The 20,628-nt window shown below is 58.3% G+C and overlaps 2 protein-coding genes across 4 annotated transcripts; one reads left to right on the plus strand and one right to left on the minus strand.

The window, feature by feature from the left end:
* The first annotated feature begins 1,408 nt into the window (after positions 1-1,408).
* MGAT4B (alpha-1,3-mannosyl-glycoprotein 4-beta-N-acetylglucosaminyltransferase B) lies at positions 1,409-16,028 on the plus strand. Its single transcript, XM_003123649.5, has 15 exons — positions 1,409-1,789; positions 11,162-11,347; positions 11,434-11,574; positions 11,660-11,793; positions 12,212-12,258; positions 12,576-12,689; positions 12,917-12,992; positions 13,119-13,233; positions 13,585-13,715; positions 13,883-13,990; positions 14,111-14,304; positions 15,008-15,086; positions 15,168-15,255; positions 15,346-15,458; positions 15,553-16,028. Exons 1-15 carry the CDS (start codon positions 1,693-1,695, stop codon positions 15,574-15,576), a joined length of 1,647 nt encoding a protein of 548 aa, XP_003123697.2. The 5' UTR covers positions 1,409-1,692; the 3' UTR covers positions 15,577-16,028.
* Positions 16,029-17,058: 1,030 nt separating this feature from the next.
* Positions 17,059-19,869, minus strand: LTC4S (leukotriene C4 synthase). 3 transcript variants are annotated; one of them, XM_003123645.6, is made up of 5 exons: positions 19,725-19,869; positions 17,860-17,959; positions 17,699-17,769; positions 17,530-17,611; positions 17,059-17,296 (listed from the first exon to the last, which is right to left on the minus strand). In XM_003123645.6, exons 1-5 carry the CDS (start codon positions 19,780-19,782, stop codon positions 17,167-17,169), a joined length of 441 nt encoding a protein of 146 aa, XP_003123693.2. In that variant the 5' UTR covers positions 19,783-19,869; the 3' UTR covers positions 17,059-17,166. The 3 variants fall into 3 exon arrangements, with proteins under 3 accessions (XP_003123693.2, XP_084869809.1, XP_084869807.1); XM_085013683.1 differs by lacking the exon at positions 17,699-17,769 and having other exon boundaries at positions 17,943-17,959; XM_085013681.1 differs by having other exon boundaries at positions 17,530-17,769.
* Positions 19,870-20,628: the final 759 nt, after the last annotated feature.

The following is a 20,628-nucleotide window of genomic DNA, read 5'->3' on the forward strand; positions in this document are numbered from 1 at the left end:
GATCACAGTTCCCTAGCACCAAAAAGGGAGGTTCTCGTCCATTGCAAAGGGAAAATCCCAACCACTACTCTGCCATAAGCAAAACCCAGCGCAATAGGCAAGGATACCTGTTATCAAAAATGTCTCTATGGACCAATGCATACTGATACACATACAAACAACAAACTTACAGTCCCACAAACAAAGGCACAAACTGGAGTGGCTCACCCCAAAACAACACACACACACAATTACAAATAACATATAAGACAGAAAATCAGAGACGGGGTAGTCTAAAATTCCACTTCCATTCCCAGACAGAAGACACGTCCAAACAGATTGGCCCAGATCTCAAAAGAGAACGGACCCAAAGTGACTCACTTCCCACAAGGGAAGCAGCCCAAATGGAATGGAGAGAGTTCCCAGCCTCAGCAAGCTGGAGCGACTTACCCCCAATCAACACTGAATGTGGAACACAGCTCTGGACATTTCTTAGCTTTAAACAGCATCCTGCCCTGGGGTGGCTGGTGCCTGCAGGGCGAGAGACACACACACACACCTCTTCCCCAGAGCAAAATGAGCTCTGGGCAGCTGCTGGGAACTCAGGTAAGGGGCTGCCCCAGCAGGTGTCAATCTGCTGGGCACAGTGTCCCACCTGGGCTGCCATAATTGTTACCAAGTCCGTGTGCTCAGTGCACACCAAAGCCAAACAACACCGAAAGTCAGGATTTGGAGCACAGAAAGGTTTACTGCAGTGCCATGCAAGGAAATGGGTTGCTTGTGCTTTAAAAAGCCACAAACTCCCTGCAGGCTTTCAGCAAAGCCCTTGTAAAGGCAAGATGAGGGAGGGACGTGGTTGTTGCAAATTTCTCTGTGCCTGATAATTTGTTTTCATAGCTGTCCACATAGACATAGGTATAGACAAGATTGTTTTTAAAACAAAAAAGGTGCAGAGCATGACTAAGCACAGGCAACAAAGCACAAAGGTTAAAATAACAGGAACAGATCTAATATGGAGTCAGATTTGTTCTTCCCTATTACTCCCCTCCCACTTCCTAGACTCCCTTAGACCTAGGGGAGGGGCCTGAAGTTCCCAGAGTTAACCTGAGTGGGCTCCGGACCTGGGTGGGGGTTGTTCATAATGGAAATGTTACTGAAAAGGGGTCAGAGGTCCACGCACGACGCCTCCACCCAAAGCGACCTGCCTGAAGGCCACGGCCTCAACCTACCTGAGGCCTGAGCCCAGGGCAGCCCCAAGTCTGGGACCGCGTGAGTCCACGCAGCAGCCACTGTCCCGAGCCTGGCGGAGGGCGGAATCCCGGTGTTGGTCCCACCCCGCCCCCTCGCGGTGCTGGTGGTGGCAGCCTGTGATGCGGCCCCTTTAAATCCCGGCCGCCCCGCCCTTCGCAGCCACTCGGCGGCGGCCCCGGATCCAGGCCGGGCCGCGGCTCTTGCCGCGCAGCTTAGCCCATCCCGGCCCAGGCGCCAAGCCGAGGCCGTCTGCTCCCCGCACCCGGGAGTAGCGGTTACTTCCGCGACCGGTCAGGTGTCCACCCCGGCAGGCCCGCCTGCATCCCCGCCCGGCCCCGGGCTCCCAGCCCGTCCCCGCCCCGGGGCCGGGGCCCCCGCAGCCTCCTGGTCCCCGCGCCCCGGCCCCGGTCCCCCGGGCCATGCGGCCTCGGCCCCGCCGGCGCCCACCGCGCACCCGAGGAGATGAGGCTCCGCAATGGCACCTTCCTGACGCTGCTGCTCTTCTGCCTGTGCGCCTTCCTCTCCCTCTCCTGGTACGCGGCGCTCAGCGGCCAGAAAGGTGAGCCCCTCCTCCGCCGCCGCCCGCCCGGTGCCCCATCCACACCTGGGAGCCGGCGTCCGGAGCAGGGTGCGGGCATCCGCCCGCGAAGCGGCCGGAAGCGGACGCAGGCGCCCCTTCCTCGCCCGAGCGGCGGGGGAGGACGCCCCTCCCATCCTCGCCCCCACTTGTTTGCTGCTGGAATAAAGAAATTCTCCTGCGGCCTGGGCTGGGCCGCGCGGGTGAGCAGATAGTGGGCGCCCAGGGCACGCTCCGAACCGGCCTCCGTGAGTACAGTTCTGCCATGCTGGGGACTTCAGAGTTCTCACAGAGGGACAGAGACACAAGGTCACAGAGGTGGCTGTGCTGTGCCAGAGGGTTCCCAGGGTACCAGCTCCAGGCACCTGGGTACACTGTTCCTGATGATACCAAACCCAAGTCCGCTCTGCCTTCCCAACGACAAGCCAGTACATTCCAGAGATGAGTTGTTGGGGCAAGGAATAGTGACTTTAATCTGAAAGCTAGCAGACCAAGAAGATGGCAGACTAGTGTTTTAGAAAACCATCTTGCCTCAGTCCCAATTCAGGCTCCTTTTATACTGAGAAGCGGGGGGGGGGGAGCCAAGGGTCTCTCACTAGCTGTCACTTGCATGGGGGAAGGGCCCCCTACAATGCTGGCCACTAAAGGTCACTCACGAAGGACTGCTTACAACTCCTCAGTGTCAATGTCCATGGAAAAGGGGGCAGCGATCTTTTTGGCTACTTTCTGCTGTACCTGGGCACTGAAAGTGTGACCATGGAATGGAATTGATCAGTTTTATGCTAGGAATATTAAGTAATACAATTCTCTTTATCTACAACTATTTAAACTTGGTAACATTCCTGCTATGATGAAACTTTAATCTCAATACTTATCCCTTTTCAAGAGCAACCTTAAGTCTTCTAAGGGTTCACAAACCCATTGCTCTCTAGGCCGCTCAGGAGTTGGGTCATTTACTAATGTCAGTGGGGCTCCTTTAACCCGAGTGTGATGAATCGATGGCTTTACTCCAGCTAACCTGACAGATGAGTGTGTGGTAAGTAATACCACATGTGGTCCTGTCCACCTTGCAGTCAGCTGGTGCTTAGGCCTTTGTTCTCTCCAGGCTTTAAGGAGGACTGGGTCTCCAGGTTGGAAAGGGTGTGAGGCTACCTCAGTTGGATAGGCAGACCTGTTGGAGGCAAACTCATGAACAGAGGTTAGTATGGTGCCCAGGATTTTAACATAATTGGCAACTGCTAGGTCTTTGAGAGCATTTAATTTACAAAGGAGATCTTGGCCCAAAAGAGGGATTGGACATGCTGGCATGTATATAAGAAACTGTGTTTTAGGGTGAGGTCCTCTAATTGGCATTCTAGAAAGCATGACGTTGTATTTCTCCAGAAACTCCTGTAACCGGCATGAATTGGGATGTTTTCTCTGCCACCTTAGTATTGACCACAGACCATGTAGCACCCATATTTTTCAGAAAGTCACTCAGGTTGTCCCCCACTGTCAAAATTGCCTGGGGCTCCTGTGGAGAAACTGGAATTGGGCGCCTCAAGTCCAAGGGGGTCCCTGGGCCTCTTGATGACTCATCAGAGTGTTCCTCTCTTTCTGCCGTGTAAGAGGCTCCCATCTTCTTTTATTGATTTTCGTCTTATTCTTTAGCGGCGGACACTCTTTTTCCCATCCCCTTCTTTCAGTAAGTGCACTGTTCCCTCCCCAGTGGTGGCTCACTTCTCTTCAGGTTCCTTGCCTCCCTGGGAACCAGTGCTGCTGCTGGAAAAGGGGCATATTTCGTCTTGCATCCTCTTCTGTCGTTGTTCCCTGTTGTTGAGCACTTTAAAAGCACCATCTACCAATTGAGAAGGGTTCATTCCAAATGCACCATCTAACTTTTGTAATTTCCTTCTGACATCTGGGGAACTTTGCCCATTAAAAGTCATGTTGGGGGTTCCCATCGTGGCGCAGTGGTTAATGAATCCGACTAGGAACCATGAGGTTGAGGGTTCGGTCCCTGCCCTTGCTCAGTGGGTTGACAATCTGGCGTTGCCGTGAGCTGTGGTGTAGGTCGCAGATGCGGCTTGGATCCCGAGTTGCTGTGGCTCTGGCGTAGGCCGGTGGCTACAGCTCCGATTGGACCCCTAGCCTGGGAACCTCCATATGCCATGGGAGCGGCCCAAGAAATGGCAAAAAAAAAAAAAAATCATGTTGACCATTCTCATATTTTTGGGGGCATCAGTATAGCGCCTATAAGCTAGATAAATTCTAGAAACTCTAGATGGATCCTCACTGGGTTTTTGGTGTATCTCCTGAATTTTGTTTAAGCTCCTTTGCCTAGGTACCCCCTTTCAAAGACCCACTAAAATACACTTCCTCTAGTGCTGTAGGTGTAGCATATCTCCATTATTAGGATCCCAGGCAAGCTCAGCAGTGGGAACTGCCAGATTGGCTTCTGAGGTTCCATCGGCATCTGCTATATGAAGCCGGGGTGCTTCCTCTCTAGCCTTGACAGTGACCATCCTCCTTTCGTCCCCAGTAAGTGCCATACTCACAGGAGAGTGAGTATCCACCCAGGAGGGATGATGAGTGACAAAGATAGAAGTGCAAAGTTCAGACATACGGATGGGTCCTCTGGGTAAGCAGGGCTATGGTTTTTTTCCAATTAAACAAGTCTGAAGTTGAGAACGGCCTGCGCATCAATCGAAACCCAGCTGGTTGGCCATCTGCATTAAGGCCTCCTACAGGATGTCAGTGCAAGGGAAACTGTCCTGCCCGGAAGTGACTCCCGGTCCAAATTGAATGCCCTGTTGGGTCTTAAATGGTGACACCAATCCAGGCCCCTGTGCTCTGGGGGTTAACATAGAACCTTCTAATTGATCTCCATAAGGAGGGGAAACAAGAGAGGGTAAATATGCTGGTGCCATGGGGACGGTGGGAACAACAGCTCAGCTAGTGCGGAGCCCGGTTGGCCAGAGGGGGCTTTAAGGTTTGAAAGAGCATGTCCTCACTCTCATTTCCCCCCTCCCTCCCGTAGAACAGGTTTTCCCTTGGTTTTCCTTTCAGACCTAAGGCCTCAGCTGTCTGATTGCTTTTCCTCCTGATGCAGTAGCAAAAAGGCTTCTACATGTGGAATCGCATCTTTTTTACCTGCATTTCCACAAAACACTTCTGATTGCCAGATCGTATAATAATTAAGTGAGCCATTCAAGAGCCATTTCTCTCCTGATCCTAATACATTTTGGGACCACACAAGATTGCAATAGAGGACTATCTCTTTCTTAATCATATCCCCAGAGCTATGTTTTGCCCGGTTATTTCAGATACGCCCCAAAGGGTTTTCCACAGGGACAGATAGAATATTTCCCGTATTTATAGGTTCAAGAACAACAAAACACAAAAAGCACAAACAGATTCCAATACCAAAAGCACAAACAGATTCCATCATGGATATGGATGCAAAACAGACGCAAAGGCACCGGTTCACAAATCATATCCGGTAGAGTCCAAGAACAGTTCTCCTCTCCAAAAGGGGACCCCAGTCTAATGCAAAACAAATTGGCTTTTCCCTTAAGGAAAAGCCCAACTTGAGAGGGGAGAATGTTCCCGTTGTACACACTGGAGGGACTCCCCCTGCTGTGTGGATCCCCCAGATGTCTATTCCTTCGTTCTTGTTCCAACTGCTAAGCGCCAGGGCAGCCAGGGCAGCTTCCAGGAAGTCGCAGCTTCCTCAGGCCAAATGGTCCCTGAAGCTTCTAGGACCTTATCTGAAAATTCCCCAATCGCGGCCAGCCACAAGCAGCAGGGCCCCTGGCTTGGCTCACTAGCAGTTGATACGGAACCCAAGTTGGCTCTCCTTACTGCACAACAGGCCAGTAAATTTAGGGACGAGTTGTTGGGGCAAGGAACAGCAACTTTAATCAGAAAGCTAGCAGACCGAGAAGATGGCAGGCCTCTCCCACCACCTCTCCACCCCAGCCCACCATGGGTGTGCCTCCCCAGCGTCCCCACAGTCCTCCTCCACAGGGATGTGGATGCTGGGGCAGCCCTCCTGTGGCTACTGCCAGGGGTGGGGCCCAGCCCTAGCTGCCCAGTTCACGTACTTGGTGTGGTGTCAGCTGAAGTTCGGTTAGGCTGGCCAGTCTACCACCACGGCCTTCTGGATCTGACCAGTGCACTTAGGGGGGAGGGGCAGACCCCACCACTGGCCAGAGCTGCTTGGTGTTGGTTGGGATACCTGGGGCTGAATGGGGCCTGGGCTGAGGGCTGAAGGCTGAGCCCAGGAGGCAACAGGAAGAACTGCTTCCTTCCTGCTTGCTGGCCTTCCTGCAGGAGGCCTAGGCAGGCTCAGGCTGGGCCAGCTGACCCTGTCTGCCTCCTACCTCCTGCTCCCCTGTTCCCCAGGACTGCATTACACTAGGCTGTGGGTGGAGCTGGAGCCTCTGACCAAGTCCCAATGACCTGCACCTGACTTTTGCAGGCCCAGCCCAGACTACTGCTGTTCTTCTGTTTGGGTAGATGCTTGGGCTGCCCTTGAAGCTCCAGAGGGCCTGGGGAGGGTGGAGGGGACCCCCTAGGACTTGGTACAGGGAGGGCATGGCTGGAGCAGAGTTCTCCGCCTCTCCATAGGTAGGGTATGTCACCTGGAGGAGGGCATTTTGGGCCCCCTGGGAGAATGGCCAGGCCACGTAAGCAGACTGGCATGGAGGCCAAGGCGGGGCCGGATCTCCGGGCTGAGGCACCTTTGTTCAGGCGCGGGTGGAGTTATGAGTCCTTGCCAGGGCCAGGTTGCAATCCCTGTGTGCCTCCTGCAGCAGCCACATGCCCCCCAGCCAGATGTCAGCACCTGCAACACCAACCCCCCCACCCCCACTCCCTGCCCAGGACACCTTCTCTGTGAGCCTGCATGGCCATAGGGCGCCGCTGCCTGGGAGCATCAGGGTCACGGGGGTGGATACCTGTGGCTCCATTTAGGGCCTACTCTCCCCAGGGGGGATCCAGGAGGTTGGCACTCCAAGGGCCTGGGGAACAGGAGAGCACCTCAGTCAAAGAAGTGTAGCTGGGGGCTCAGTTATAGGGGTTCCTTGTCCCTGAGGCATAGAAGCTCCAGCTCCGCCTGCAGCCCAGTTTAGTGTGGTGGTGGGGAACAGGGGAGCAGGAGGTAGGAGGGAGACAGAGGGTCAGCAAGGCCTTCCCTGTCACGTACCACAAGCTTCTGCGCTTCTATGCCTCAGGGACATACTAGGCCTACTGGGCCTTCCCTGTCAAGGGCTATTACTGTTTCTAGGGACCTAGGAAGGTCAGGTCTTTGGAGGCCTAAAGAGAAGCCTGAATCTGGGCTCTTGTGTGAACCTTTCTCATTCTTGCATGCAGACAACTGTATTAAACCCATGCGGAAACCAGATTAAGTCTGAGGCCAGGCTAGACCCTGGCTTCCAGTTTGCAGTGAGAAGGGGCTCAGGATAGAGCTGGGCCAGGCACTGATGCTTAGAGCAAGGGCAGAGGAACCCAGATCTGCAGGGAAGGCGGGAGGTGGGCAGGGAGCCAGAGAGAAAGGGAAAGCAGGAACAGGTGGCATCCTGGAAGCCCAGGGGCGGGGAGAACATCTAGGCCTTGGCAAGATGGATCCTGGATACAGGTTTCAGGCCCACTTTCACATCCAGCCATGACCAGATTTGTGCCACAGATCCACTAGTGCTCCAACTATGGCTCTCCAGCACACGCTGAAGGCCCCCAGGGGAGACGGCAGACCCTCCACTGGGCTGGCCTCAGCCACATAGCTCTCCTTAACATCTAGGCTGTCCCCTTTCCCAGGCTTGGGCCAGGGTCACCCCTCCAGCAGCCTGGACTTCAGCGCTGATGGATGATGCCCTTGACATTTGGGAGGGTGGGTGCAAGTCCTGGAGAGATGAACACCTGCCCCTCTCCATGCCTGTCTTTGCTGGGCCTGGCACCTGCCTGTGTCCTCTGAGCCTGTCTCCTCTTCCCTAAGTACAGGGCACAATGTCTGTGCCCCAGTTTGGTTCTTGAACTGAAAGGAAACCAAAGAAAGATTGTGGTCTGTGGGCCTCAGATTACGCAGCCTTCCGGTGGAGAGAGGCGCAGGCCAGTAGTACGGACACAGCTACCCCCAGGCATGGGCAGAGGAAGGCTCCCAGGACAGGAGGCCAGAGGAGGGGGCAGACCGTGCCCAGGCCTCCGTGGTCTGGGTGATTCAGGTCAGCAGGGCCCACTGCTGCCCACCTGCCCTGTCCACAGGGACAGGCTAAGCTTGGAGAGAGCTCACCCTACTTAAAAGTCACACAGGAAACTTCCCTTGGGGCGCAGCTGGTTAAGGATCCTGCGTTGCCACAACTGCAGCTTGGGTTCTATCCCTGGCCCCAGAACTTCCATATGCCGGATGAGCAGCCAAAGAAAAAAAGAGATCACACAGAAGGACTGCGTTGTGTGGGGCCTACTGCCCTGGGCCCAGGCCCTCCACCCTACCTCCCTGGGACAGGAAGGCGTGGATGAAAGGAAAGGTCAAAGTCCCTTCAGCCCTAGCTGTCAGGAACACCTGCCCTACCCCGCACCCCACTCCAGAGGCCACAGGCCTTTGCCACTCACATCACTTCCGTTTGCCGCCTCCCCACCCACTCACCACTTCAGTCCAGCCACCTGCCCACAAAGGTTGCTGGAAGCCAGCATGGCCTGGCAGAGCCCTGGCAAAAGGCTCAACCCATGCGCAGGCAGCCACAGAGCTTGAGTTTCTGGCTTTGACAGGCAAAGAGGGAGTGGACCCAAGACCTTGAGGGCAGCAGGCTGGGCAGGGACTAGACTGGAGGGACAGGGCCCACCATGTTCAATTAAATGACAGAAGGGTCAGGGAGTTCCCATCATGGCGCAGTGGTTAATGAATCCGACTAGGAACCATGAGGTTGTGGGTTCAATCCCTGGCCTTGCTCAGTGGGTTAAGGATCCGGCGTTGCTGTGAGCTATGGTGTAGGTTGCAGACGCGGCTCGGATCCCGAGTTGCTGTGGCTCTGGTCTAGGCTGGTGGCTGCAGCTCTGATTAGACCCCTAGCCTGGGAACTTCCATATGTCGCAGGAGCCAGGCCCGGGAACCCCCAGGGCCTGTCACCTCCTGAGGAGAGAAAACTCAGGACTTGGGCAGAGGAAGGCCCCTGGGAAGGGAGCCCAGGATAAGGAGCAGGCTCCGTGGTCAGGTTGATTCAGGTCAGCAGGGCCCACTGCTGCCCACCTGGCCTGTCCATGGGGGCAGGCTGAGGTTGGACAGAGTTCAGCCCTGGGGACTCATGGCTCCATGGTGCTAGAGCCTCATTGGGTTGGGCACCAGGAGCAAGAGACCGGTGGCTGGGGACTAGGCAGAAGGGAGGCCACCTGCCAGTTTAGACAGCTCTGAGCTCCCTCCCGCTGGGCCTCAGCGCCTCCAGTCCCCCTCCCTGTCAGCAGCCGGGCAGGTGAGCATTGGGGGTGGCCAGCTCCCTGTTCAGGGGGTCAGGTTTCCAGGGTAACCTTGCCTCCCAGCCCAGCATAGAGCCTCCGAGATCCTGTAACCTGACTCCTGACTCCCTCCCCCAGCGGGCTGTCCCTGAGCACAGAAGCTTGGAATGGCCTTGGCCTTTGGCCCGGGGCCTCAGGCAGCAGGGTGTGGGGAGGAAGACAGGTGAACTGCTGAGTCTGGAGTGTCTCTTAGAGGATCCACTGGACTCCCCCCAGCCCCTCCGTCCTGCCAGGGGGCTGCCTCCTCCTTCCTTTCCCCTGGGACTGAGCTTGGACCTCTGCCCCCGGCTGCAGAAGGGAGGGTGGGGTTTCCTGAGGTGACCGAACTTTGCCTTGGTCATGACCTTTGAAGCACCCAGTTGTGGGAAGGTGACACCGGGCTGTGAGCCCACGAGGGATCAAGGAGCAGAAGAGCTGCCTGGAGCTGAGAGGGGAGGCCTGGAAGGCTTCCTGGACTTGGAGACTTTGCAAGTCAGCCTTGATGGCCACATCTACATGGGTTTTCATGAGGCCCAGAAAAGAAAAGGGACCCCAGGCAGAAAAGAGAGCCTGTGTGAAAGCACAGATGTCAAACAAGGGAAAGGGGATGTGCATGGTGGCAAAGAAAGGGGGCAAAAGTCAGATTAGAACAGGCCTTGGTGGCAGAGGCAGGGGCGGGGTAGGGGGGAAGTGGGGGAATTCCCTGGTGGCTCAGCGGGTTTAGGACCTGCCGTGTCACTGCTGTGGTACGGTTTCCTCTCTGGCCTGGGAACGTCCACATTCCGTGGCCTTGAGTGCACAGCCTGGCAGGACCTGGCTGCCTCAGTTGCCGGCAGTGCTGTAGTTGGTCTCATTCTTGCTTATGGGCCCTGCTAGCCCTGCTGGACCACTGGAGCCAGTCGCTTGGCACCCTGGAGATCCCTCTCCACCATCAGGCAGCCCTGCAACTGTGCTGTTTCTGGCCTGTGCGTGCATACCCCTAATGCCTGCAGCTGAGACCCAGCTGGAGGTTGTGACACAGGTCCCCCTGGGGTGGCATCATCCAGGTCTTGCACAGGTCTCCAGAGAAGCAGGCCTCAGGGTGTTCAGAGCTCATGTCCCCTGTGTGCCACTGATGTGCTAAGGGGCCCTGGGCTGGTTTCTCAACTTCACCTGCTCCTCTGAGCACAGGGGGATGTACAATTCCTCCCACCCCACAGACCCTGAAGAACTGTGTGAGACTGAGAATCCAGAGCTGGGCCTAGTGTGGATTGACAACCATGAGGACAGTGACCATGGGGTGCCTGGGGCTCAGTTCTACTTGGAGGATGGGGGGTGGGTGGAGTCCAGGGAGGTTTTCTTTCCCCAGAGGGCCTTGGGGATGGGGCCGCCTGTGACCTCTGTGAAGAGGGGTGGGGCGCAAAGTGCAGAGGCTGAGAAGAGGGGACAGGGGAAGGCTGGAGGGCTAAGAGCCCCTGAGGATAGGACCATGGGTGTCCTACCTCCTGGAAGGTGCAGATGCTGCAAGAAGCAAGAGGGGGCTTTAGGAACCACTGGGCAGGGACCATTCAGTCTGGGGCTGTTCCAGGCTCCACTTGGGTTTGTCCCGCCAGGAGCCGAAAGTGACCCTGCAGTCCTCTTACCTGAGATGTCTCCTCGATGGAGAAAAAACAAAGGTGGAAGGAGAGCCGAAGAGAGGGCTAATCCCCCTCGGTGGTGGCTTTTCTTCCCCAAGTGGGAGTGTCAGTGTGACTTCAGAGTGACCCTTGTGTAACTAGCCCCCTGTGGTTCGCATGTGGCAGGCGTGAGAGCACGTGGGCACGCAAATGTGTGTGCTGCGGCACCCTCAAAGGGCAGTAGGTCAGCTCTAGGCTGTCTTCTGGTGACAGCGTGTGTATGTACCGCCCACAGGCGATGTGGTGGACGTGTACCAGCGGGAGTTCCTGGCGCTGCGGGACCGGTTGCGTGCAGCTGAGCAGGAGAGCCTCAAACGCTCCAAAGAGCTCAACCTGGTGCTGGACGAGATCAAGAGGGCCGTGTCGGAGAGGCAGGCGCTGCGAGACGGAGACAGCAATCGCACCTGGGGCCGCCTAACAGGTGAGTGCCAAGGCGGGAAGCGGCGGGAGCCCGCGGGGCTGATGGCTGACCGCATTGTGCGACCTGTCCCTTCCCGACCCACCCAGAGGATCCACGCCTGAAGCCGTGGAACGCCTCGCAGAAGCACGTGCTGCACCTCCCCACTGTCTTTCACCACCTGCCGCACCTGCTGGCCAAGGAAAGCAGCCTGCAGCCGGCCGTGCGCGTGGGCCAGGGCCGCACCGGAGGTAGGGGCGGGGCCCAGGAGGCGGGGGGAGGCGGGGGCCCGGGGCCCGGCGCCCTGCCCGGAACCTCCACTCCGCATCCCTGCAGTGTCGGTGGTGATGGGCATCCCCAGTGTGCGGCGCGAGGTGCACTCGTACCTGACAGACACGTTGCACTCGCTCATCTCGGAGCTGAGCCCGCAGGAGAAGGAAGACTCGGTCATCGTGGTGCTGATCGCTGAGGCGAGTGGGCTGGGGCGCCAGGCGGGGGGACATTCAGGGGAGGACAAAATAACAAGAAGGAAGAAATGAAGACAGCAGCACCTCAGAGGAAAAAGCTACCAGAATCTAAGTCCTCAGTTTCATTCACAAACTTACCGAGATAAAATTAAAAGGAAAAAAAAGTTACAGGGACGGAAACATTTTAGCGCCCCCTGGTGGAGATGCCTGTACATAGTCCGCCCCACCCCTTGGCCTGGGGGACCTAAGAGCTTTTTCTGAGGCGCCTGTGGCCCCAAGGTCCAGCCCCATTTAGCCTTCAGGATGGTGTGCTCACCCCTTCTGTGTGTGGGAGGGAAGCCCGTGTGCTTCCCCCAGCCCTATTCTCCAGGCTATTTGGGGTGGCCGCATTGGCTTAGGAGGGCACTTGGTCTCCCCACAGACTGACCCACAGTATACCTCACTGGTGACGGAGAATATCAAGGCCTTGTGAGTACTGGCAGCCTGACAACGCTGCTGGAGGGAGGGCCTTTCGTGGGGTGTCAGGCAAGGCGGGTGCTGGCCTCCCCTACAAGATGTGCCTTCCTTCTGTAGCAAAGGGTGCTTCTCCTCTTGGCTGAAAAGGAGTGGTTATATCCAGGTAGCCCAGCCCCCTCTGGAGCCTTGGTGACACCTTAGGATGGATGTGGTGTCGGGGGATGTCTGCCTGGTGGGATTTGAGAGAGGGATGGGGTCTAGTCAGCTCAGCTCTGCCTCTGCTCCCTTCCCTGGAGGCTCCACACCCACGAGGACTTCCTGTCCCCCAGGTTCCCTACAGAGATCCATTCCGGGCTCCTGGAGGTCATCTCCCCTTCTCCCCACTTCTACCCTGACTTCTCCCGCCTCCGAGAGTCCTTTGGGGACCCCAAGGAGAGAGTCAGGTACTATTACTACCCCTCTCCCTGTGTCCCCAGCAACCTGCCCACCTGTGCTAGGAAGAACCCAGTCTGCTGGTGTCTGAGTCCCAGGCACTTCCCTGCAGTGCCTCCATGGTTCCATTGGAGGACCCTGCATGGCGGGAAGGGGGGTGTCTCCTACCCATTCAGTGGCAGCCACATTGGAGGTGGAGGAGGTTCTGAGCTCCTGAGGCCCCTGCCCCGGCCCACAGGTGGAGGACCAAACAGAACCTTGATTACTGCTTCCTCATGATGTATGCACAGTCCAAAGGCATCTACTACGTGCAGGTGAGCACCAAGACCCTGCTCTGCCTCCCTGCTCCCCCACAACCCTGCCTGGGCCTGGGTGGTGAGCCTTGCCCTGTGCCCATGCCCATCCTGAGTCTGGGCGCCCTTCTACCTGCCGCTCTGCAGCTGGAGGATGACATCGTAGCCAAGCCCAACTACCTGAGCACCATGAAGAACTTCGCCCTCCAACAGCCCTCAGAGGATTGGATGATCCTGGAGTTCTCCCAGCTGGGTTTCATTGGTGGGCTACCCCCCACCCCGCCACAGAACCTCTCCACCCAGCCCACCTCTGCCTCTGTCATCATCTCTCCGGCTCCTGCCCTGTTCCAAGCCCCAGTACCATGCGGTGTCATGCTTCGAGCCTTCGCCTGGAGTGCCCGCTGCAGCCCGACCTGGCCTGTTCCCACCCACCCTCTGCATGGGATATTTGGGCTCACCATCCTGTCTGCCCTGTGTACCTGCACCTGCCTGCAGGCAGCCACAGGGCTGGCTGTGGGACCCTCCCCAGTGTCCCCCACAGGGATTAGGAGGAAGTAAGGCAGGGGCTCTGCCTGCTTAGCAGCCTTTCCCCCACTCCCCCACCCCACCCCAGGGAAGATGTTCAAGTCCCTAGACCTAAGCCTCATTGTGGAGTTCATCCTCATGTTCTACCGGGACAAGCCCATCGACTGGCTCCTAGACCATATTCTGTGGGTGAAAGTCTGCAACCCTGAGAAGGATGCGGTGAGCGGGGCCTGCACAGAGGTGGGCGGGGGCGGTGGGGCACTTGGCCTCCAGCATGACTGCGCTGGGTACCGTGCTCCTGACACAGAAGACTGCACTGCTGGCTGTGGGGATGGGGTGGGAGGCGGAGTTGAGCTAAGCCCTGTTATGTCACCCTCCCTCCATAGAAGCACTGTGACCGGCAGAAGGCCAACCTGCGGATCCGCTTCAAGCCATCCCTCTTCCAGCATGTGGGCACTCACTCCTCGCTGGCGGGCAAGATCCAGAAACTGAAGGTGGGCAGTGCCGCACTGGAGCCTGGTCAAGTCGGGCAGAGCCTGGGCTGAGGCTGGGCAAGGGGGTGGCCGTGCAAGTCCAGGGCTCACTCTGGCTCTACTGTTCCTCCTTGGTTGCAGGACAAGGACTTTGGGAAGCATGCACTACGGAAGGAGCACGTGAACCCACCCGCTGAAGTGAGCACGAGCCTCAAGACATACCAGCACTTCACCCTGGAGAAGGCCTACCTACGCGAGGATTTCTTCTGGGCCTTCACGCCAGCTGCGGGGGACTTCATCCGCTTCCGCTTCTTCCAGCCACTGCGACTGGAGCGGTCAGTACCAGCACCCACAGGTCAACCTTGGGGCAGGGGCAGGGCAGCCACCAGGGTATAGGCCACACTACAAATTTGTGAACCTACAGATGCCCCTCGGGAACTGCAGCAAATAATTTCACCTTGTTAAGTTTTCTTATCTGAAAAGTGGGGCTCATAACAGTAGCTACCTTGTAAAGACTAAGCTGGGGAGTTCCCATTGTGGTGCAGCAGAAACAAATTGTACTAGGAACCATGAGATTGCAAGTTCGATCCCTGGCCTCGCTTAGTGGGTTAAGGATCTGGCATTGCCGTGAGCTGTAGTGTAGGTTGCAGATGTTACTCGGATCTGGCATTGCTGTGGCTGTTGGCACAACTGGCAGCTGTAGCTCCAATTACACCCTTAGCCTGGGAACTTCCATATGCCATGGGTGTGGCCCTAAAAAAGCAAAAAAAAAAAAAAAAAAAAAAAAAAAAAAGAAAAGACTAAGCTGGGCAGTGCCCACAGGAGCTCAGTGACGCTGCCCATCACCATTGTCCTTAAAAGTAAGGCCCTGTTTTCCTTGCATAGTCCATTGGCTGCCCCTGGTGGTGCCCAGCCTCACCCAGTGCCCCAGAACCCACCTGGTATACTCCTGGCCCAGGCCTGGTCTTTTCTCTGCTGAGTAGTGTGCCTGGGCCGTGCCCCACCTCAGTAGCAGCTCACAGGCCTGTCTGGCCACAGGTTCTTCTTCCGCAGTGGGAACATTGAGCACCCAGAGGACAAGCTCTTCAACACGTCTGTGGAGGTGCTGCCTTTTGATGTGAGTGTGGTGGGGGTAGGTGTGCACGGAGGCCTGCCCCTCCCACAGCCACTGGCTCCAGCCTCTTGATTTTGCTCCCAGAACCCGCAGTCAGACAAGGAGGCCCTGCAAGAGGGCCGCTCAGCCACTCTCCGGTACCCTCGGCGCCCTGATGGCTACCTCCAGATCGGTGAGTGAGGCAGTCAGGTGGAGCTAGGGGGAGAGGCTGAACTGAGCAGGGATCTTGGGATGGACAACCTCTCCTTGCCACCCTCCCCAGGCACCTTCTACAAAGGTGTGGCACAGGGAGAAGTGGATCCTGCCTTTGGCCCACTGGAAGCACTGCGCCTCTCCATCCAGACAGACTCGCCCGTGTGGGTCATTCTGAGTGAGGTGAGGCAGGGCAGGGCTGGGCGCAGGGTACCCAGCAGCTAGACCAGGGCTGGGCTCTGAGGCCCTCAGCTGACCCTGAGCCCGACCCTTCCAGATCTTCCTGAAAAAGGCCGACTAAGCCGAGGGCTTCTGAGGGTGGACTTCCGCTGGCCCTGGAGCCCGTGAGACCTAGGATGTCGTCGCTGCAGCCCCTGGAGGGCCAGGCGCCGCCACCCCAGCCTGAGGGGCTCTGCCTGGCGCCCCGCTCTGCCAGCCTGGGGTGGCCGCTGGCCCGGAGGCCCCAGGAGCTGGTGCTGCCCTGCCCGCCAGGCCGCGGGAAGAGGCAGGCGGCCCCCACACTGTGCCTGAGGCCGGCCCGCGCCGCCCAGAACCCTCGCTCCCTGGCCCGCTTGAGCCAGGCCATTTTAGAAGAGCTTTTTCCTGGGCGCCCGCTGTCTCCGGCGCGAACACTGGAATGCATAATACTACTTTATGTGCTGTGTTTTTTATTCTTGGATACATTTGATTTTTTCACCTTAAGTCCACATATACTTCTATAAGAGCGTTACTTGTAATAAAGGGTTAATGAAGTGTGTGCCTCACAAGTGCTGGCTCTGAACTCAGGCTGGTGGGGAGAAGCCAGCCCCCTCCCCCTCGCCACCTCTAGACCTAAGACAGCTCCGCACAACCTCGCCCCCAATTCCTGGTAAGGTCCCCGCTGCCCGGTAATTCGCTGGTGTTACTGGCGTAGAATATGCGTCCACACCACCCCTCCTCCAGGTAGACCCGCCTCCTCCGAACCCGCCCACTAGCGCCCTGCCGTATGACCCCAACTGCCTGCAGCCGCCTGTCACCAAGTGCATTTACCCCCCTCCTTCTCAACCCTTTCCTTCGTGGGTCTCAGTCCCACCCTGGTTCACCGTCCCCAAGGCCGAGTTCCTGTCCCAGATCTCCGACTCATTTTAGAGTGTCCCATGCACCTCAGGGCCTTTGCACACACGCTGTTGCCCTGCTTGGAAAGCGCCTCTCTTCTTCCGGCTCATCTAAACGACTCTCTAGGGGTTTTCTGCCTGACCGGCGGGCCTTCCCCAAATCTGGTCTCCCAAGGCAGTTGGACGTTTTCTGGAGAGCGCCGATCACAACTACACTGACTGCATTCACCTTCGTTCCCAAGGCTCCTCTCGCCGAGGCAAGTTACCCTGAACCTGTTCTAGATACACTGAAACTGTTCTAGATACCGGTAGCCGAGTACCGACCAAAAAAAGAAAAAAGGCTCTCGTGTTGGCTGTGAAGGCCAGGGTATGCGGGACAGGGAGACTGAAGTTCAGTAGAGGGGCAGACGACCCAGGAAGGGGACCGGAGCGGAGAGCGCTGACTGCAGGGAGCGGGGAGCCGTGGGGTGAGCCTCGGCGGGAAAGGGTGTGTGGCTTCAGCGTCTGAGAGCAGGTTGGGAAATGACTGGATCCGCAGCCCGAAGGACCCCCTGCCCGAGGCAGGCCTCTTTCTTTCCGAAGTCACGCCCCCGCAGCCCACCTGATGTTCTGGCCCGGAGCTTAGGCTCCTCCAGGCTCCACAGCTCGCAGTGCGCGACGCCCCTCCAACCCAGAGAATGCAGTCGGGGTTCGGTTAGGAGCACTTTAATGAGACTAGGATCAGGGCGAGCACCCTCCTCCGTCTTCCAGGAGACTCCAGCTCTACTTCATTTCCGCCCGCCCGGCGTCCCCCTCTCTCAGGCCCTTGGCAGTAGTTCCTGGAGCTCCGTGCGCAGCGCAGCCGGAAGGAAGTGGGCGAGCAGGCCGAGAGCAGCCAGCGCCAAGAGAAGCCAGAGGGCGCACGCGCTTGCGTACATCGGGGCCAGCCTGCGGGTGGAGCTCAGCAGGGATGGGGCGGGGGCGGGGACGGGAGTTCCGCCCCAAACCCTAAGACCCGCCTCCACCAGGACCCGCCCACCTGCCCTCAAAAGGGACCCACCTCCCGCGGGACGCCAGGTGCCGCCCGCCATCCACTCTCAGCTTCGGCCGTCAGGACCCCGCCCACAAGCCAACTACAAGCCTCCCGCCGGACTTCCCGGGAGCCTCGCCCGGGTTCTCACCTTTGCTGCGCAGAGCGGGCGTAGCCCTGAAAGTAGCGGAAGCGTGCGTACAGGTAGATGAGGCCACACAGTGCCGCTGCACCTGAGAGAGGGGCGGGCGGGGTGGGGTGAGCCCAATGACAGGGACCCCCGGGGTTCCAGGGCGTGCACCCTTGTTCTGTGCCCAGACCTTCGTGAAAGTAGATGCCGGCGACCCAGAGCGTGGCGAGGAGCAGAGGGAAGTACTCGCTGCAGTTTACTCTGCGGTGGGGGCAGGGCGGCATGAGGGCGCCTACCTGGGGCCTCCGGGCAGCATCGCTCCCCACCCCGCGCCCTCCCACCGCGCCTCACTGGGCTCGGTAGACACGCTCGAACTCCGGCGGGCCGGTGGTGAGCGGCGGCGACACGCGGAAGGCCCTGCGCGCCGAAATCACCTGCAGGGAGAAGTAGGCTGGGGGCGGAGATATTGCAGGAGTCAGAAATGGCACCGCGACGCCCGCAGCCTCCCTCGGCCCCCGCGTCCACTCTGGCCACGCATATTTTCTTCATCATTCTCCTCGCTCTTCTCGTCAGGACTCCCCCTATAAAGCCTGACGAAGGGGAGTTCCGGCCCCTGTGACACTCAGTGGGGAGGGGAGGGTGCGGGCCTGGGGCTCTGAGAGGTCCTGTCCCACCCAGTGAGTGTAGGGGCAGGAGGATGACATGTCATGGGACACCTGCCCACAGGAGGACTTTGCTCCTGAATCATTTGACTTGCAAAACACAGGCAAATGCCCAACTCCCACTCTCTAGGCCCAGGTCCCTGGATGGGGTATCCCCTGAGGCAGAGCCGGCCGCATCCTTGCACGTGCAGGGGAGCACACACCCTGTGGCCAACTGTCCTTGCCCCTCCACCCACAGAGTCCACAGACCTCCCCAGCAAGCCTGGGTTGCTCTTGGTCCAATTGAGGTTCCCACCTCAGCTGCTCTGCTCAGGCTCTCTGGACCCTGCCTAAATCTGACAGACATCCTCTCCTCTGCTCCCACGTGGCTGCAGCTGGGACTTTTCTAGTCCAACCCCAGGCCACCAGGGCTCTGCCCCTCTCCATCCCAACACAGGTGGGTACAGAGAGTGGGCTTGTCCTGGGAGGTCTGCGTGTATAGGAGCCCTTCCCTTGGCCTCAGGCCAGGAGTCCACCACACACACAGTGACTCCAGTGTCTTCCTGCAAGTCCTGTGGTCCTGGTACCCTTGGTGCCAGGCCCCCTGCAGACATATCCCATGCTGAGTGCACTTGGGTACCAAGGGCAGCTGTGCCAGCACATTGTAGGATCTGGAGGGCAACCTGGTGTCTAAATGAGGAGGGGCTGAGGGCCAAAGTCACTGGTATGGCTGGAGAGCAAGTCAGGCTGTCTGTTCAGTCCCCCCAGGACCTCTGCCCCAGGCTGTGCCTTGTTCTCGCTGTTACAGTGTGAGGCAGTGATGTCCCAAGAAGCTGGAATATCCATCCCGGGAATGGCTTGGCTAGAGCCAATCTGAGAAGGGCACCAAGCAGGCATTTTTGGGAGCTGAAGAGCAGATTTCAACCTTATCCAGCATGGAAAGGGTGCCTTCTTGAAGGCAGGGCCGGGGGATGGGGCCCTCCCACTGGGACACTCAGAGAGGGGACAGCAGAAGAGGGCAGAGATCAGCTGGAGGAGGGCTGCACAGGCACATGACTGACCCGCTTCCATACCCACCATGAGAACATGCATTCATCCTGGCACCCTGCCCTCCTGCTCAGGCCCTACCGCGCAGCACAGCTAGATGCCCCATCTGCTCCCTGAAAGCCGCTGCCCTCCTCTGAGGTCCTTATGCTGGTTGAGGGGCCACCCCCACCCCAAGCCAGGCACCGCGCATGCCTCTCTCAGTTGTCCCTCAGGGGCCTTTTTCTATTTCGCTGCCCATCCCCTAGATCAGGCACCTCTTAGGCTTGGTCCCTGCCCAGGGTTTCACAGTTTGCCCTGCAGACACCCCTCCGGGGCCTCCCCCCTTCCCACCTAGGGGAAGTGGAAGCCCTGGAGCATCGCTTCCTCTGATGGGGGCCAGAAGAGCTTGGGCCAGGAGTCTGGGCTAGAGCCCTCCCTCCGCCCCTCACCTAGGCCTGGGCCCTCCAGCACCTCCCCAGCGCCTGGAGGGTGGAAGGCAAATTGCAGGGGTCTGAGGCCCACCCACCTCCCAAGCAGGAGCCAACCCACCTTGCAGCAGGACTCCCAGGAGGGTGACAGTGGCCAGAAGAGCCACCTCGTCCTTCATGGCGCCGATGGCTCTGTCAGGCCAGGCTGGTGTGTGAGAGGACTGGCCACAGAGTTCTTATCAGCCTCAGTCCGCTGGGCCGAGACTGGGCCCAGGACAGGAAGAGTGGCCTGCTCTCCCCGCCCCTTCTCAGTGGAGGGGGGGTGGGGACGTGACTATGGCCTGAGAGAGCCTGGGAGCCTGGTCAGGCTGAGCAAACAGCAACCAGGGCCAGATGAGAGAACAGCCAGCTGGGGACAGCCCAGCCACCTCCTCACAGTCATTTTGCCCCTTCTGTGCCTAGCCTTGTGCCGGCAGAACTCAAGTTATCCAGCCAGGACTTCAGCCATGGTGTGTCCAGTGTCCACCCAGGCCCTGCATTCTCAGAAGGTCCCAGTTGGCCCTCCAGACCTCCTTTTGTCTTGGGTCTGGTCTCAGGAATCTAGCGGCTCCTACTTGAGTCACCCATTGCCACCACTTCCCATCTATCACCAAGTTCCTCTCATCCTCAACCGACCCCTAGTGCCACCTTCCAAGCCCTGCCCTGCCCCATCTCTCACCTGGCCACAGGTCACAGGCTCCTCACATGTTCCTGGCCCTGACTCCCCACCCACCTGTACACACCCACTCATCTGGTCCCCATTCCCCAACTTTGGTTGTTTGGTAACATGTAATTCTGCAGCGCATCCAAGCACCCAGCCCACACTGGGCACAGCCAAGTCCTTGCTCCCTTTCAGGAGCCCTGATGTCTGCCCCCTCACAGCTCCCTGGGCTCCATGCACAAGGGCCATCCCAAAAGGCCTCCTGGCTGGCCTGGCAGGGTGGGTCAGCCCACTTGGGATGGCCAAACCCATGGTCTCTGGCGCC

Source organism: Sus scrofa, chromosome 2 (genome assembly GCF_054392235.1).
Source record: "Sus scrofa isolate SSC_HxYL_T2T_F1_AM1 chromosome 2, Sscrofa_HxYL_maternal_Yorkshire_Landrace_v2.0, whole genome shotgun sequence".
NCBI classification, from domain to species: domain Eukaryota; kingdom Metazoa; phylum Chordata; class Mammalia; order Artiodactyla; family Suidae; genus Sus; species Sus scrofa.